Source organism: Xenopus tropicalis, chromosome 1 (genome assembly GCF_000004195.4).
Source record: "Xenopus tropicalis strain Nigerian chromosome 1, UCB_Xtro_10.0, whole genome shotgun sequence".
NCBI classification, from domain to species: Eukaryota; Metazoa; Chordata; class Amphibia; order Anura; family Pipidae; genus Xenopus; species Xenopus tropicalis.
This window is the reverse complement of record NC_030677.2, coordinates 148,750,321-148,765,963: the sequence shown is the minus strand read 5'-3', so window position 1 is coordinate 148,765,963 and position 15,643 is coordinate 148,750,321. Positions and strand designations below refer to the sequence as shown.

Here is a 15,643-nt window from a genome sequence, read left to right as displayed (position 1 = left end):
TTCTAGTTCTAGATTTAGTTTTAGAATGAGGTCACTGCCAGAGTTATGGTGCCCAGTGGGCAGTGTGTTGGGTTGTGCAGAAAGCTGTTGCAGGTTGGATTAGTATATGGGCCCATGTGGGTAAACATGAAGGTGTGGTGAAATAAAACATTTCTGTTATGACTGAAGGTTTATAAATTGGCATCTCCGGTAATCTTGGCTATATTTTCACACATTCGGCATTCTTTTTTCCAACTTTGACACTTTATAAATAGGCTTGTGATGTGTTTTGTACCGCAGGTGCTAATAACTTTTGTAGTAAATGTCCAAATCCACCCTTTGGAGAACACATCACCCAATTGCGTAACTATATATAGCGGTTACGGTAGTCTGCTGTAACTTAGAGACTGGTCACGCAGGCCCTCTCAAAAGATTTTTCTGCAGGGGGGCCCGGCATGACCAAGTTATGCGTTGACACCGCTGTTACAGGAAATCGGAGATTTGTAGTTTAATAGTTAGAAGGGAAGAAACGAAGGTTCCAAAAATCTTGCAGATGAACAGTAACAGCTTTATTCACAGTCTCTATAACAGCTTTTCCAGTATCAGTTATTAATACCATTGCCAATAGTAATGTACAAGGATTCCTAGGCTGCTTAGCCCTTTCCTGCAGCCTACATTCCTGATTCTCCTTTCTTTAGATCAGGTGGCCCTCTGGCACAGGATACAGCTTGTGTTAGTGGTGCATTCTGTGCAGCAACAGCATCTACACTGGGCCCCTGACTGGCGAGGTACCTCCAGAAAACCATTCCCTCCCTTCTTTCTCGTTGGAGCATCTGCTGCTAGCCTAGATTAGCTACCCCTGTCTCTCATTACCTACAGTGAGCTCCATACCATAAATATGGCCTACTACTAGCTAACCTAACTACTTGACTCACCTTGGCATCTCTCTGAGGCAACAGACTTTAGACTCCCTGGCATCATTCACTTTTATCTACATCCTCTTTGGTGGATGTAAAGAGGAAAATACCATCCAGCAACAGAGGAGAACCTGCTCTAGGAGCCTCTTCAAGGGGATTCCCTTACAGTGCCATCTAGTGACTTGAATAATAGTAACAACAACATTAACAACTATTCACATAAAATATATTTATGAAATTATAAATACCCCCTACAGGCCCATAGCTATTGGAAATGCACCATAGTTTTGTCATATTTGAAACCTAGCTCTAGTCACAGCAGAATGAGGAGACTGTAAGTGAAACAAAGAGTTGTTGCCTATGTTCCCAATTTAATATAATGTTGGGCTAATGTTTCATTACTTACATATAGGGTCCTCCAGGATCTTCCCATGAACACAAAAGCTGTGTGACTGACTCTGGTGTCTCCCAATGACTTCAGTGCTTTTGTTTTCTAACTTGATTCAAATCAAATTGCTGATTGGTTTTTATGGGCAACATCACTGGTGATGTTTGTCTTCAATGTTGAAAAAAAATATGCCCCCATATATCATTTCATTTGAGGTGGAAAACTCATTTGCATTTTTATATATTTCTAATTCAGGGCAGTGTTACACTGAAATGCCAGGGGCCTACTCTCCAAGCTATTTTTCCTTATCTCTTCACTTTATTCTCTAAATTGCTTATCCTTACATAGTATCATGTATCCTTCCCTCCATGTATTCTCTTTGTTCTCGTATAGAAACAGGGAATGGCTGGGTGAGCAGGAGGGTCGGCTTATGCTTGTACCCACAGGGAGGCAGCCAAGACTCTGATTTTAAGTTATATGGGATGTGAGCCTTACCTTTGCCACGGTGCAGTAATAGCATGCTAACAATGTGAATCTCCTGGGATTGGCACTTCTGCTCAATGTACCAGGCCTGATAGGAATTACATATATTACATACAGGAAAGTTGAGTCCCTATGTGTCAGAAACTAATGCAGCAACAGTGACGCTAATGTAAAAACATGTGACAATGTAATAAATCTGTCCTGTGATTACTCTAACATTTATAGGGGAAGTTCACAGTTTGTATTACACTTGTTATGTATATACACAGGGCCGTCATCAGGGGGGCACGGGGAACAGTCGTCCCGGGCCCGGCCAATCTTCACTTTTAAGGGGGGCCTGGCCTTGCTACAGTTTTCTGACTAGCATTGGCCCCCTTTAATCTATCACGGGCCCTGTTATCAGTAATCCAAACCGATTAGTTTCCCGTAGTGACACAAGTGAAGAGGCGTCGTTCGGGAAGTATCTCCTGGAGGAGCCCAAAGTCGCCAGGGCAGCCGCTGAAGAAGCCAAAGAAGACCATCTTCCGGGGGGGGGCACTGAGTATGGGGTGCCCTGGCCAGCGTAGCGTTGGGGGGGGGCATTGTGTATGGGGGCACTGTCGTCAGGGGCAATTGGCAACACTGTGCATGGGGGCACTGTGTATGGGGGTCCTGGCCAGCATAGCCTTAGGGGGGTAACTGTGTATGGGGACACTGTGTTGGGGGGGCCCTAATACTTTTTATGTCTGTGTATCCTTTGTACTCATGGGAGGGGTCCTGTGGGAGGGGGGTCCAGAAAATTGTTGTTGTGATGGACCCTGCGATTTCTGGTGCCGGCCCTGTACCTACATAAAAGGCTTGATAAAAGGTCAGATATGGCCTGAAACGTTGCTGCTGCTGTTAAGACAAAGAGGTGCTGTTCCTGTTCTTCTATACTTCTGGCCCTGTACCTACACATAGGATTTCTCTTAAGTAGAAATCAGTTTTAAAGTGCTGCACTACATGCTTCAGTGCGATTCCTTTCCATGTTAGTGAGGGTTTCTGCATTTGTCCCCCCTCACTCACACACAGCCATGCAAGCTTCCGTTTGTCAGGGAATCAGTGCCCTTCAGTTCTGTACCTAAAAGTCACCTCTACTCACCATCTACTGCGGTACGCGGCGCTCTGAAGCAACTTAGCGCACACCCACGCCTCCCGATTGGCTGGAGCGGGGACTCCTCTTCCATACAAGGGCAGTATGACCATATATGGGCAGCGGGACCGCCTCCAGAACAGGCATTAGGGTGACCTCTGTGCCAGGATCTGTTGCCTAAGGAATCCCAGTCAGTGCGCTTCGTACCGGACCCGCTGATCCACAAGGTGCCGCTCACAGTGTAAGGGAGGGAGCTGTCAGCATGGTGAGCGAGACGGAGAGCCAGGCAGCGGGGCTCTCACTGGCCGGAGAGGACAATGCTGGTCAGGCAGTGACTAACTGTGGAGAAGGTGAGGGTATAAGCCGAAACAGTGGTAGGCATGGGGCTGGCTGGGTCACATGGGAGGTTGGCACTGAAGATGCCACTACATACACAAGCCTCAGTGAGAAGTGTCAATTACCGAGTTGTCTTAACTGTAGCACATAAGCCTAGTGGGCCGGTACTGTGCCGGCACTACAGCAGCCACACTGGGGAAAGGGGTAATTCTGTCACTTACTGGATATCCAGCAATGGCAGAAAGTCACTGCTCTCATCCCCAGTCTGCGGACCTCCTGCCCCTGGTGAGGAAGTATCAGTGGGCCGCAATAGCTGGAGTTGAACTGGGAATTCCGCAAGTCAGGTATCTGTTCTCCTGTTGGGGAAATTACATCATTGGCCAGCTGTAGCCCAAATACTTGTTTTCTGGAATCTGGTCACTTAGAAGAGATGAATGAGTGCAGAACAAGGATGGCTTCTCTGTCTGTTATACTATATTCTGTAGGGATTTTGTTACAAGTCAGAGAAATGAGTCAGTGGGGAACATCATTGTTCTGTCTGCACCCATGCCACACGTGTGTGTGTGTACAAAGCACCAAGGTGACCTTAGCAGTGCCCTGCCCCTAATCACTGCCCATAATCACTGCCCCCAATCACTGCCCCTAATCACTGCCCCTAACCACTGCCCCTAACCACTGCCCCAATCACTGGCTGGAGCCAAGTGTGCAGATGGAGCAAACTACTGAGATGCACTCAGCCTGCAATCACTGCTGCAGGAAACACAGGCGCATCCTAACTGGGCATTTATGGTACAATGTAGCAAAACTCAGCTATTTACTGTGTCAAGTACCAAACATGAAGCATTATTTTATGGAGTTTTAAGCTGTTTTTCTTACAAACAGTGACATTTAAAAAAATGACACAATGTTATATATAAATGAGTATGTTTCTTTTCTTATCATTGTGTTCAACATGTGACATTCTTTAACCAGTTTAGTTTACAGTGAATCAGAGCATGTAAACATCCATGTGGTTCTCAAGCTTTTCTTGAATGACTAGGATATCTAAAATGACAATTTAAGGGTCATTTACATTCCAATTTGCATCTAATGCAATTGCATGTGCTGTTTTTTTAGAACTGGGGCCAAGTTGTGGCTAATATATACAGAGTCAGGATTGTGTCACTTTGGGGCACAGCATTAAAATGGCATTAGCATGTGATTCTTTGGCACAAGTTTGTTGTGTCTATTAATGCAACACTCTGTGTGAACCTTGCAATTATCACTACATTCAGGGTGTAGGTAGTGCCAGGGTTCCCCAGTGTCAGTAGCCACACCTATGCCCAAAACTGTAAAAGAGGCTGGATGGCTGCAATGGTACTTGATGCAACTATATGGAAGTGCAAGGAGAGGCAAGTAATGAATGGCATCAATAAGTGCATTTTTGGCCCACACTTGTGGCCGTATTTGTAAATGACCTCTCTTTTTTAGATCAGGGCCACAGCCATTTCTTTACTACCCTGATCCCTGTACCTTTAACTCCAACCCTCTTAAGGTCAGTTTTATCACATGAATTGCACTGCACTTATCTAACTGTCCTGATGGCTGGTAGTTAATTGCTATAATACAACAATATTTTTAGTCCAGATAAATTGTACTTCTGTCCACTTTAATTGTATTATGGGTTTTCGTTGTTCATTATGGGGGAACCGTCCCTATTATAAAACATTCACAAAAATCTGGTAGTTGTTTATCAATTCATTTTCATAAACAGATTTTAATCCTTAGCCTAACATTTTTTTCTTACTGCAGTCATCTCAGTCATGCTGTCAGCAGTGTGCTGCAAAGTGCCAATTCATGATGCCATCAGCCAGTTAGAATAGAAGAAATCTGCCAGTTTCTCCCTGCATGAGGGTGTTGGTGGCCACTGCAAAATATGTTGGGTTGAGTGACTCACAAATACATCTTGAAATACCACTGTAGTTTAGCACTGTGTCCACACTGGATCAGGTCTGACCAAGCTTCAAAATAGGCCCTGGCAATTCAAGTACACAGAAGCGCAAACCCCTCCACCAGCCCAATAAATAGTGACTGTCTATGGCATTTTACAGCAGCCCCTCTGGCATTTGCCAGAATGCACAAATTGCCAGCCTGGGACTGAACTGGATGCTTTCATTGACCTGTGTGTGTGGTCAGAATTTTCTGCTTCTCCTTGAGACAGGGTGGTTATAAAATATGCTGTTAATTCTTAACTCACAATTTACAAGTAGCTACCCTTTGTGATACAAGAGGGGGGCAGATTTATATTACCTTCCTCAGCCACTAAAAGTAACACTTGCTTGCCACACTGCCTTCTCAGAACATATGTATGACCTTTACTTGTTGTTTGCTTGTGCCTTTCAATGAAACATGATTCCTCCCTGCACTGCTGAATAATTCAGTGTTTGAAAGTTCATATATGTTTGCATCACTGTGATTCTGCACCAGCTAAACCCTTACATTTAACTTGTTCTGTAGCACCGACAGTGTACCCATTTAGGGTATGTATATAAATACAGAGGAAGCAGACCCTGCAGAGGGGCCCAGGGGTGTAGAAGGCCCAGTAAGGCCCCAATTAACAAGCAATTTCAATATATCTTGGTAGAATAAGTCAAATTACAAAAGTTTTGGGGCCCTACATTAAATTTGCTGTGGGGCACAGTAATTTAAAGTTAGGCCACTTAAAAAAGTCTGCTGCATCTTGAAAGGGGTGCTACAATGTCCCTGAAAATAATAAAATCATTGTTCTTGGTTATATCTCTGAGACATGCAGGTATGTTACAGCAGTATATTACAGTGCATTTATTTACACAAACTAGAATTCTTAATTTTATTGTCCTGTTTGGAACCAGTGCTTCTCGCAGAGCTGTGACGTTGCACATTCTTGTCAAGTGTCAAACAGCTTCCATGAAGCCAAAGCATATTCATTCATACACATCAGACATGGTTGTCTATCTGGACACTGGCAGGCCAGATTAGGTTTATCAGATTATTTCAAATAAGGAAGACACTTAAATTCCATCTTAAAGGGCTCAGTATAGCCCAGCAACTTTTATTTATTACAAGTGTCCCTGACTTTGTGCAGCACAGGGATTCGAACAGTGATCCCCAACCAGTGGCTCATGAGCAACATGTTGCTCTCCAACCCCTTGGATGTTGCTCCCAGTGGCCTTCAAACAGGTGCTCATTTTTGAATTATTGGCTTGGGGCAAGTTTTTGTTGCATAAAAAACAGATGTACTACCAAACAGAGCCTCCTGTAGGCTGCCAGTCCATATAGGGCAGTGGTCCCCAACCAGTGGCTCGTGAGCAACATGTTGCTCTCCAACGCCTTGGATGTTGCTCCCAGTGGCCTCAAAGCAGGTGTTTATTTTTGAATTCCTGACTTGGTGGCAAGTTTTGGTTGAATAAAAACCAGATGTGCTGCCAAACAGAACCTTATGTAGTCTTCCAGTAAATATAGGGTCTATCAAATAGGCAATAACAGCCCTTATTTGGCACCCCCAGGAAAATGTTTTATGCTTGTGTTGCTCCCCAAGTCTTTTTACATTTGAATGTGGCTCACGAGTATAAAAGGTTGGGGATCCCTGATATAGGGGCTACCAAATAGCAAATAACAGTCCTTATTTGGCACCCCCAGGAACATGTATTATGCTTGTGTTGCTCCCCTAGTCTTTTTACATTTGAATGTGGCTCACAAGTAAAAAAGGTTGGGGATCCCTGGATTAGAGGGAGCGGTGAAAGTACTAAAACTAATTCTTAAACTAATTCTTAATTAATCCTAATCCTTTCCCCACCTGTCACTTAAAAATGTTCTAGCCTAGAGAGATCCTCTTGTATCTACAACACACCATACCCTTCATAGTACAAGCTCTAATAAAGTAACTGACAAATCAACCTTCAATTATATATTGAAGTCCAACTATCCCACTGTATCTCCTGATAATTCCAGTTTACCAATCAGAGAATTCTTGTGCACCTTTCCAATGTTTCTCATCATGTGCTAACATGCTTTAATGTCTTAATGGCTTGCTGGGTAAATCTTGCTTGCATGCTTGGAAATTGGGGCACAAGCTAAAGTACTTTGTAGCTGGAGTTTTGTTTCTGTACTAAATAATCCCATATATGTACCAAGTGGATTCAATTCTTTGAGTTTTGTGAACAATTTAATGGTGCACAAGTGCGTTTGTTTTTTATCTGAAAAGGTTTTAAAAAAATATTTGGAGTCAGATAGCATGTGAACAGGCAGGCTAAAACTCTGTATTGGCAAAATAAAATGCTTCAGGGTCTAATAAACAAGCATATCAGCATGACCATACTACTAAAGTATTTGCCTTGGGGCTCCAAGCTAGGAATCTCTTAAACAGTTTTGCAGTCAAGGTCAGATTGTGCATGCAAGTCATTAAAAATTCTTTCGGATGAAGTTCAAGTCTCTGCACTATATTCAAAAGTCTGGGATTTCAGAGGAGCCCAGTTTAGAATCAAAACTCACATGACGTGGCAGTTTGCTGTCTGATCTCCTGAACCAGCGGTGAATATTTCATTAATGGAAAGGCTATTTTGACATTCTACAAAAAGAATTGTAGTCACTGACATAGTTGAACTTATATTGTGACCAAAGCTATTAACCAGAGTCTTTAATTACTCAGGCAAACAAACTATGCAAAAGACATTTACTAACTAGGTGCATAAGAGTTTATTGCCTGAAATACTGTTTCTCAAGCTATAAGGCTAGCCTTAAAAACTCTCCATAAAAGACAGGCACACACTTACTTTTGCATGGTTTAAGTGCTGAATGTCTTAAGTATGTTTGGCCTTTTTGGCCTTGTTGAGAAATCACTGGTGTAGAAGTGATCTAAACCGTAAACAAAAACATTTTTAAATCGTGTGTATGGATCCAACCGATAGCTTTGTGCCATGACTAATGGCCAGTTCACTGATTAATAATATAATTATTAATATATGCTTTTTTATTGCAATGTATTTTGATTTCTACATAAATTAAAAATAAAATATAAGTTACTTCCTGCAGTTCTGAGCATTGAGACATATCCATCTCTTTTGTTCACAACTACTATAGGGGTTACATGCATACTGCAGTATATCTGCTCAGTAGCACACAATAGGCTAAAACTGCTCTTGGTCATCAATCTGCACCTCCTGGTTGGCCACTGGGAGACAGGAGAGCTAAGTCTGTATTATGGATATGTTGGAGATGATAGGTATAATAGCTTTATCAGATTAGTAAAACAAATTGTAGTTTCCTTATAATATATTTGAGTTAACCAATTTCCGTCTATGTCCTCTCTTCTCTTCTTGGTTATAGGTGTTAGTCATGCAAGTAATGGGAAGTTGTATAATGCAGTGACAGCCACAGATGATAATAAAGACACCAGTACCCAGGAAATGTTTGATGTGAAAATCCAACTGCCTAGTGGAGAACTTGTTGATATACAAGTAAGATCTTTAATCACCCATATTGTTTTTTTTTTTTTGTTCTAATAAATCTTGCATTTAGGTTAAATGGGTAATGTGTTCTAAGGGCATTTCCATAACACTTTAGTAAGAGCCCTTTAGGTACTGGACCGACACAGTCGGACACTAAGTATCTTCACATTGGTCGCATGGAATATGTTGCAGGAATAGTCTGTGCCCTCTACTTCAAATAGTTCTGTCAGAGGTTAGTAAATGAGCATCACAAATGGAATACAGTCAAAACACATTTTTAAGTACTGTCTACTCTTCAGCTTGGTCTGTTTATATACTAATCCTGTAAACTCATTCCCACCGTTAACAGGTGTCCTCTAAAGAGCTCGTCCAGGAGATTATTCAAGTGTTAATGGAACATGAAGATTCTTGTCACCGAACATGCTTTTCGTTGCAGTTTGAGGGGAACGTTCTAGACAATTTCTCTGAGCTGAAGTCTGTGGAGGGGTTAAAGGAAGGGTCTGTTCTAAAAGTTGTGGAGGGTAAGAAACCAAGCCTTGTTAATGGAGGGGCTCAAAGTCACATGAAAATATTATTTGATTTGTGATTTTAGCAGCAAATTTTAATTAAAATGGCAATATATTCCTCAATGTTACAAGTTCAAATGCACTTAAATAAACTCTGAAACTGGCAAAAATATTGGGTAGGGTAGCATTACAACTATTTCCGCTGAAGACAACTTAGGAGGGTCTCAGATACTGCAAGAATTGCTATATGCAACTTGCGTCCAGTGCTCCATCTATTTGAGGGCGTTGTATTATGACTTACCTCACTAAAACTGCGCTCTCCTGTTCCATAAAGCATTGTGTTGTTTTGTCTATACCTCTTGACCCAAAAGGTAAATATCACAATTACTTTTAGTAATAAAGGCACACTAACAGAAATTTCTAATGACCTGTTTTCTTTTCAGCATAGGTGGTTTATTTATATCTTTACTTAGGCAAGAAACAATGCAGGGTATAAATATCTGTCCAGAAGAAGTAATAAACATATGTACCAGTTTGTGCTTGCCTATATGCTCTGCTCCTTAGGGGGGAATCGATTGCAGTCTCATTCACTCAGTACTTACTTACAATTGAGATCTCATTAATGATGCCAAATTTTCCTAAATATCTCGATTTGGTGATATTGTACATACATGAATTAGAACTGGTAGCATGAATTGTTATGCTTTGAAAATAATGAGTTTTGTATTTTCAAATAGTGTTAAAATGTGAGTGAAAACCATGTGCCTATGTTTAAAAAGCTGGCTTTGTTCCCAATATACCCATGACCAACATGGTTATGTTTCCTTTCAGAGCCCTACACAATTAGAGAAGCCCGGATTCATATCAGGCATTTTAGGGACCTGCTGAAGAGTTTGGATCTTACTGATGCTTACAATGGGGTAGACTGCAGCTCCTTGTCCTTCCTGAACATTATCTCTGAGGGAGACATTGGAGGTAAAGTCCACTACTGAGTCACTGATGTTTTCTGCTGTAATATATGAAAAGGAACAGTCTGGATTTTAAGGGCCCTTACCATCAAAACATAATAACCAAAATGTATAAGGTTTTAAAGAAACAAACCATAAAGGATCCAGAGAAATACACATAATAATATAGCAGCAAGGGTGTCCAACCTGAGGCACTCACCCTGCCATTACCCATCTGCAGGTTTTAAGGCCCCACTGAGCAAACTCATGATTCTGATCTGAAGTATGGTCTTCCATGGTCTCTATGTTCTATATGTGGCTCTATAAATGTTAATGTTAGTTAAAGTAAGCAGTCAATAAACTATAAGTAAATCCGTGTATTAAACAAGATTCTTGTAAATACTATATAAAAGCTCTTATGTGACATAGAAGTCAACATTTGTAGCCCTGTAACTTATTCCAACTGATCTATTAAAAATTCTGTTTGTATTGGGCAATGTTATTAAAGTTTATAGGTAGTGAAAATTAACAAACCTTTGTCTGTTTTTATAGATTCTCTTTGCCATGAAAGCAATGGTAAAAAGAAAAAACGCTCACCAGCTGACCAGGGGCTTGAAGCAATTGATTGTTCTCCTCCAGAATATATACTTCCAGGAAGCACTGAGCGCCCCCTGCAGCCTCTCCAGCCCATTAGCGGTGATAATAAGGTAAAGCACTGATATTTTGACTAGTAGAGTCTTAAATTGGCTTTTTACACCCAGTATCCCAGCATGTTTTGTGCACCAAAAGACTACCTTTCATGGTTCTCTGATTAGTCCAATGAGAGGGTAGCATTAATGAATTACAAAATTGCATTTTTCAATTAAAATCTATATTGTGACATCACCAAGACCAAATTGCCATACCTGCTAAACTCACAATGGTTTATGGAGTGCTTCTCTTAAAATTCCTGTGAGTTCTGTACTAACATCAAGCTACCATGTAAGGATTACACTGTCCCCTTTTATTTTCTTGCCCAGAAAAGTCAAGGCCTTTTTATTTCACAGACTTTTATGTCACTACTAGTGTTTTCAGATGATGAATAAACATTGCGCAACTGACCTCCAGCAGCAGCTAAATAGACGTGTTGGTTAGAAGGGTCTAGAAGCACATGAATAATGTCTAAAAGTGACATCTTTTTAGCACTTTTATAGTTTTTGGTATGTTTAAACAACCCTGTGTTTTGCAGTATAAATACATTGTGGTGCATTTATGAATGGCCCATGAAGGTAGATCTTGCCAATGACTTTCCATCCTACCTGAATATGCATTGCCAGGTCCTGTCTCTGACTGTGAATGTACCTGGTCCCTTTCATTGACAGTTTTCTTTCTCACTCATTCTTAGGTTCTGGTATATCACTGTTCTGTGTATTGTCAGGTTCTCCCTGTAATTTGCTTTGACATGTCCTGTATGTTGTTTTGAGTCCTGCCTATTTTTTGTGCATTGACAGGTTTTGCTTAAACGTGCTGCCTATTGCTGCAAGCATCATCTAAGTCATCATGCTGTGGCGTAAATGTTAGACTGTTACCTCAGGGCACATGGCACCAACACAGAATAAAACAACATAGTGAAGGTCACTGCCTGTCATTACACTAAATAAATAGTTTCTTTTTCTGTTACTTGTAATTTAGTAAACACTCCCAGTTTTCTGTCATGTGTCCAGTCTTTAAACTTCCCTTATTGGTCAGGAGGGAATGCCCCTTCAAATGATAGCATAATGTCTCTTGCAACACCAGCGTCTGGTCATGTAAGTTTGCAGCAATATGTGTCCTGCTGAGTTACAAGAGAGTAAATAAACGAATAGGTTATATGAGCTGCTCTTCATAGCTGGGTGTTTGTTAAGTTAATTGCACACACACAAAATAATGTTATATACAAGTGGCAGCGCATGTATATAGGGACATAGGGATGACCAAACTACATGAGTGATCACAGTGGTTGGTTCATATCCTTGGCAGTTCAAGCCTTAAACAAGGATGAAAGATCGTTACTATATTGTAAAGTATATAAAAGTGTATGGCCTTACAGCCAATTGCTATAAAATGTTGCTGTGGTCACAATTTAATCTTTAATGAAATTAGCTGGTTTCATATATTCAAAGTGTTAAGTTGAGTAGACATAGAGCAAACAGGTTAACTATTTTTTCAATGAATTGGTGGGGCCATTTCTAAGGGTGTTATGCTTAACAAAATTGTAGTGTAAATTTGTAGCAAAAAGTCTGTTTGATGATGGCTTTGTTTGTTACTTGGCACTTGTATGGAGTTATCTGCTCTCTATAGAACAGGGATCCCCAACCTTTTATACCCGTGAGCCACATTCAAATGGAAAAAGTGTTGGGGAGCAACACAAGCATAAAAATGGTTCCTGGGGGTGCCAATAAGAGCTATAATTGGCTATTTAATAGCCCCTATGTGGATGGGCAGCCTACAGAAGGCCCTGTTTGGCATTTTACTGGGTTTTTATGCAACCAATGCTTGCCCCAAGCCAGGAATTCAAAACAAAGCACCTGCTTTGAGGCTACTGGGAGCAACATCCAAGGGGTTGGGGAACAACATGTTGCTTGCGAGCCACTGTTTGGGGATCACTGCTATAGAAGAATGTGGCTTAAACTAAAGTTAACAGAAAGATCTCCAAATGGTGTGAACAGAACTTTTGTATCTCCTCCTCCTTCTGACTCTCAGGAGATTATGAATGACAATTGTGTAATGCTATGTAGTAACACGGAATAATTGAAAATGATAGGAAGTAGATAGTTTGGCAGTTAGTGGCTATGTTCCTATCTCTCTGTAATAGTTTCCATGAGAAAAATGTGTTAGTCGGTAGTAGCAGAAGGGCATATACCCTTTCCAGTGCAACCATTTGACTAAGATAGAATAAGGGACCATGGCCATGACCATAAGGGAGTCTTTTTATCTAAAAAGGCTCCAGGCTAAAAAGTGAATGGTTACTTCCTCCACTAAAACAGACTGCCCCTTGGAATATAAGTAGCAGTTCAGGACAATATAAAGCATATAGTAAAGTCAGGTCTTGTAAATGCTGTATGGGATACATCCTCTACTAAACATACCTATTATATAATGTACTAAATTCATGCTCACCTCAATTATCCTGATAATCCTTTCTGTTTGGTTTAACTTGTTATAATGCCTTACATATATTTACCTTAGATTGGGCTAATGACTGTGAATGATGTAATGTGATGTGAATGATGAATAATCTCTGTATAGTGCTGTGGAATAACTCAATGCTATATAGAGAACATAATGATAATGCTTTTCATGAAGGTCATTTACCTTTTCTTATTACTAAAGTACACATTTTTAAATCTTTATGCATATTGTTGTAGCCTTTACAGTGCCTTAAATCCATGATAATGAGTGGGTGGAATCCTCCTCCTGGAAATCGTAAAATGCATGGGGATCTTATGTACTTAAATGTCATAACAATGGAAGACCATCACATCAACATCACAGCTTCTAATAGAGGATTCTACATCAACCAGTGAGTCCCACAGTCCAAGAATTTATGTACAGTACATTTACATTTACTATAAGCAGTAGTACTCTCTATACATGTGAGATCTTTCATCTAAAAGCAGTCACAGGTTTGTTACTCTATTTCTATCTGCTCACTGTCTGAGAATATATACCAGCAATTTAGTTCATTTTGTGAAAATCCAGCCAGCAGGGCTGAACTGATTGCAGTTTAATTAAAATGCAATAAGTGCTGTTTTGCAACATGTATTTATTGGACATATCCCTGAATATTCAAGTGATCTCTCATGCAGGTAAAGCTTTTCATAAAGTTTTAAAGAATGCCACACCAAAAGTAACAACATAGCACTATGGCAGAAATATTAATATTATGACGAGGCTCATCTTTTTCACCAGCAGTCAAACCGATACAATAAATTAATTTCTTTGCTCCAATAAAATCCTTGAGTTTTTAGACAGAGGAAGGCCAACACTGCTGTTACTGCTTTTTGACTCATCAGCACTCATTTAATAAAGAGCTAAGGGGTAAGCTGACCAGATCACTTGAATATTCAAGGATATGTCCAATAAATGCATGTTGCAAGACAGCACTTATTGCATTTTAATTAAACTGTAATCAGTTCAGTCCTGCTGGCTGGATTTTCTAGCCGTGTCCCTGAATCTTGTCACCCTACTGAGGGGTGCAAGGCAGCCTTTGGAATAAGAGTAGCAGTTCAGGACAATAGCAAGCTTTGTCTTCAGGTAATAAATAGGAGCTGTGTAATTTGAAAGAGACATCATCCATAGACACCAAAGCAACCTCACCCCTAGTGGTCATGAGCAGACTGTATAGTTCTACTAATGCCTATAGAGAATTGCTCATTCAAGACAAAAAAAATGCAAGCTAAAACTTTTAGCTTTAATAGAAATGCATTATATGGTTAGAATTATTAAAGCATGCCTTTATACTCTCTTTCAAGTATAATCAAACACTTACACTAAAACTGATGTATGGGTTATGTGGAGGGTTGAAAATGCAAGAGACTCATACATCAGCAGCAACAGACATGTAGACTTTCATCTTATTTTTAAGGTCAACAGCAGAATTGTTTAACCCCAAACCAGCTACCCCAAGTCATCTGAGTCACAGTCTTGTGGAACTATTAAATCAGGTCAGCCCTGCTTTTAAGAAGAACTTTTTTGCACTTCAAAAGAGGAGGTAAGATGCAGAGAAAATTGGTGCTAAAAATACTAAAAAATCATAGTTGATCACAGTTGTTGATCAATACTGCTCTCAGTGTCTATGGTTTAGGATAGGTGGTGGGCTTATCTAATGTATGTACTGTAGCCTGGGTTAATAGGCTGAGATGGGCATTGAGGAGTGGAACTTGGGGAGTACACCGATTCCCAGATTCTGCTACTGAATTTAATTAGAATGTAAAGCTAAAATTGTCTGAAAAATAAATGAAGAGTGGTTTAATTACCTGTTCTACTCATCAACCGCTCTTGGTGTAGTAATCAAGCAATGCAAGTTCCAATATACAATAAGGTGTTGGTAAAGGATGGACAGAAATATGTAAATGTAAACTATTGCAGTGTAACTACAGTCACCTATAATTCTAATGTCTGTAATATAAATGCAATGTATGCAATAAAACAGCTGTATTCTCTGTATGGTTGCAACAAGGTAACCCAGTAAAATTATTCTATTTCCTATCAACAACAGGATCCATAGGCACCCACTGGAGCGCATAGCAACTCCCTATCAAGTTTACAGCTGGGTGGCTCCAAGCACAAGTCATATCATTGATTGTGTGAGAGCAGAGGATGCTTATAACTCCCGTTTGGGCTATGAGGAACACATCCCCGGACAGGTACTGCCTTCTAATGTGGCTCTTCTACAAACAAATAGCAACCAATCAGACAATTGCTCTAAGCTTCCACATTTTAGTAGATGGTTCTTAACTATTGGTTGATGTGGAATACCGCACAGGTGAA

The 15,643-nt window shown here is 40.5% G+C and overlaps 1 protein-coding gene across 1 annotated transcript in view; it reads left to right on the top strand.

The window, feature by feature from the left end:
• The first annotated feature begins 3,019 nt into the window (after positions 1 to 3,019).
• Positions 3,020 to 15,643, top strand: part of LOC100496989 (clustered mitochondria protein homolog) — a 30,503-nt gene continuing 17,879 nt past the window's right edge. Inside the window, exons 1-8 of the mRNA XM_002932088.5 lie at positions 3,020 to 3,228; positions 8,558 to 8,688; positions 9,029 to 9,200; positions 10,017 to 10,160; positions 10,685 to 10,839; positions 13,519 to 13,673; positions 14,739 to 14,864; positions 15,372 to 15,519. Of these exons, the coding sequence (XP_002932134.3) occupies positions 3,141 to 3,228; positions 8,558 to 8,688; positions 9,029 to 9,200; positions 10,017 to 10,160; positions 10,685 to 10,839; positions 13,519 to 13,673; positions 14,739 to 14,864; positions 15,372 to 15,519 (1,119 nt within the window). The 5' untranslated portion in view covers positions 3,020 to 3,140. The remainder of the gene's footprint in view (positions 3,229 to 8,557; positions 8,689 to 9,028; positions 9,201 to 10,016; positions 10,161 to 10,684; positions 10,840 to 13,518; positions 13,674 to 14,738; positions 14,865 to 15,371; positions 15,520 to 15,643) is intronic.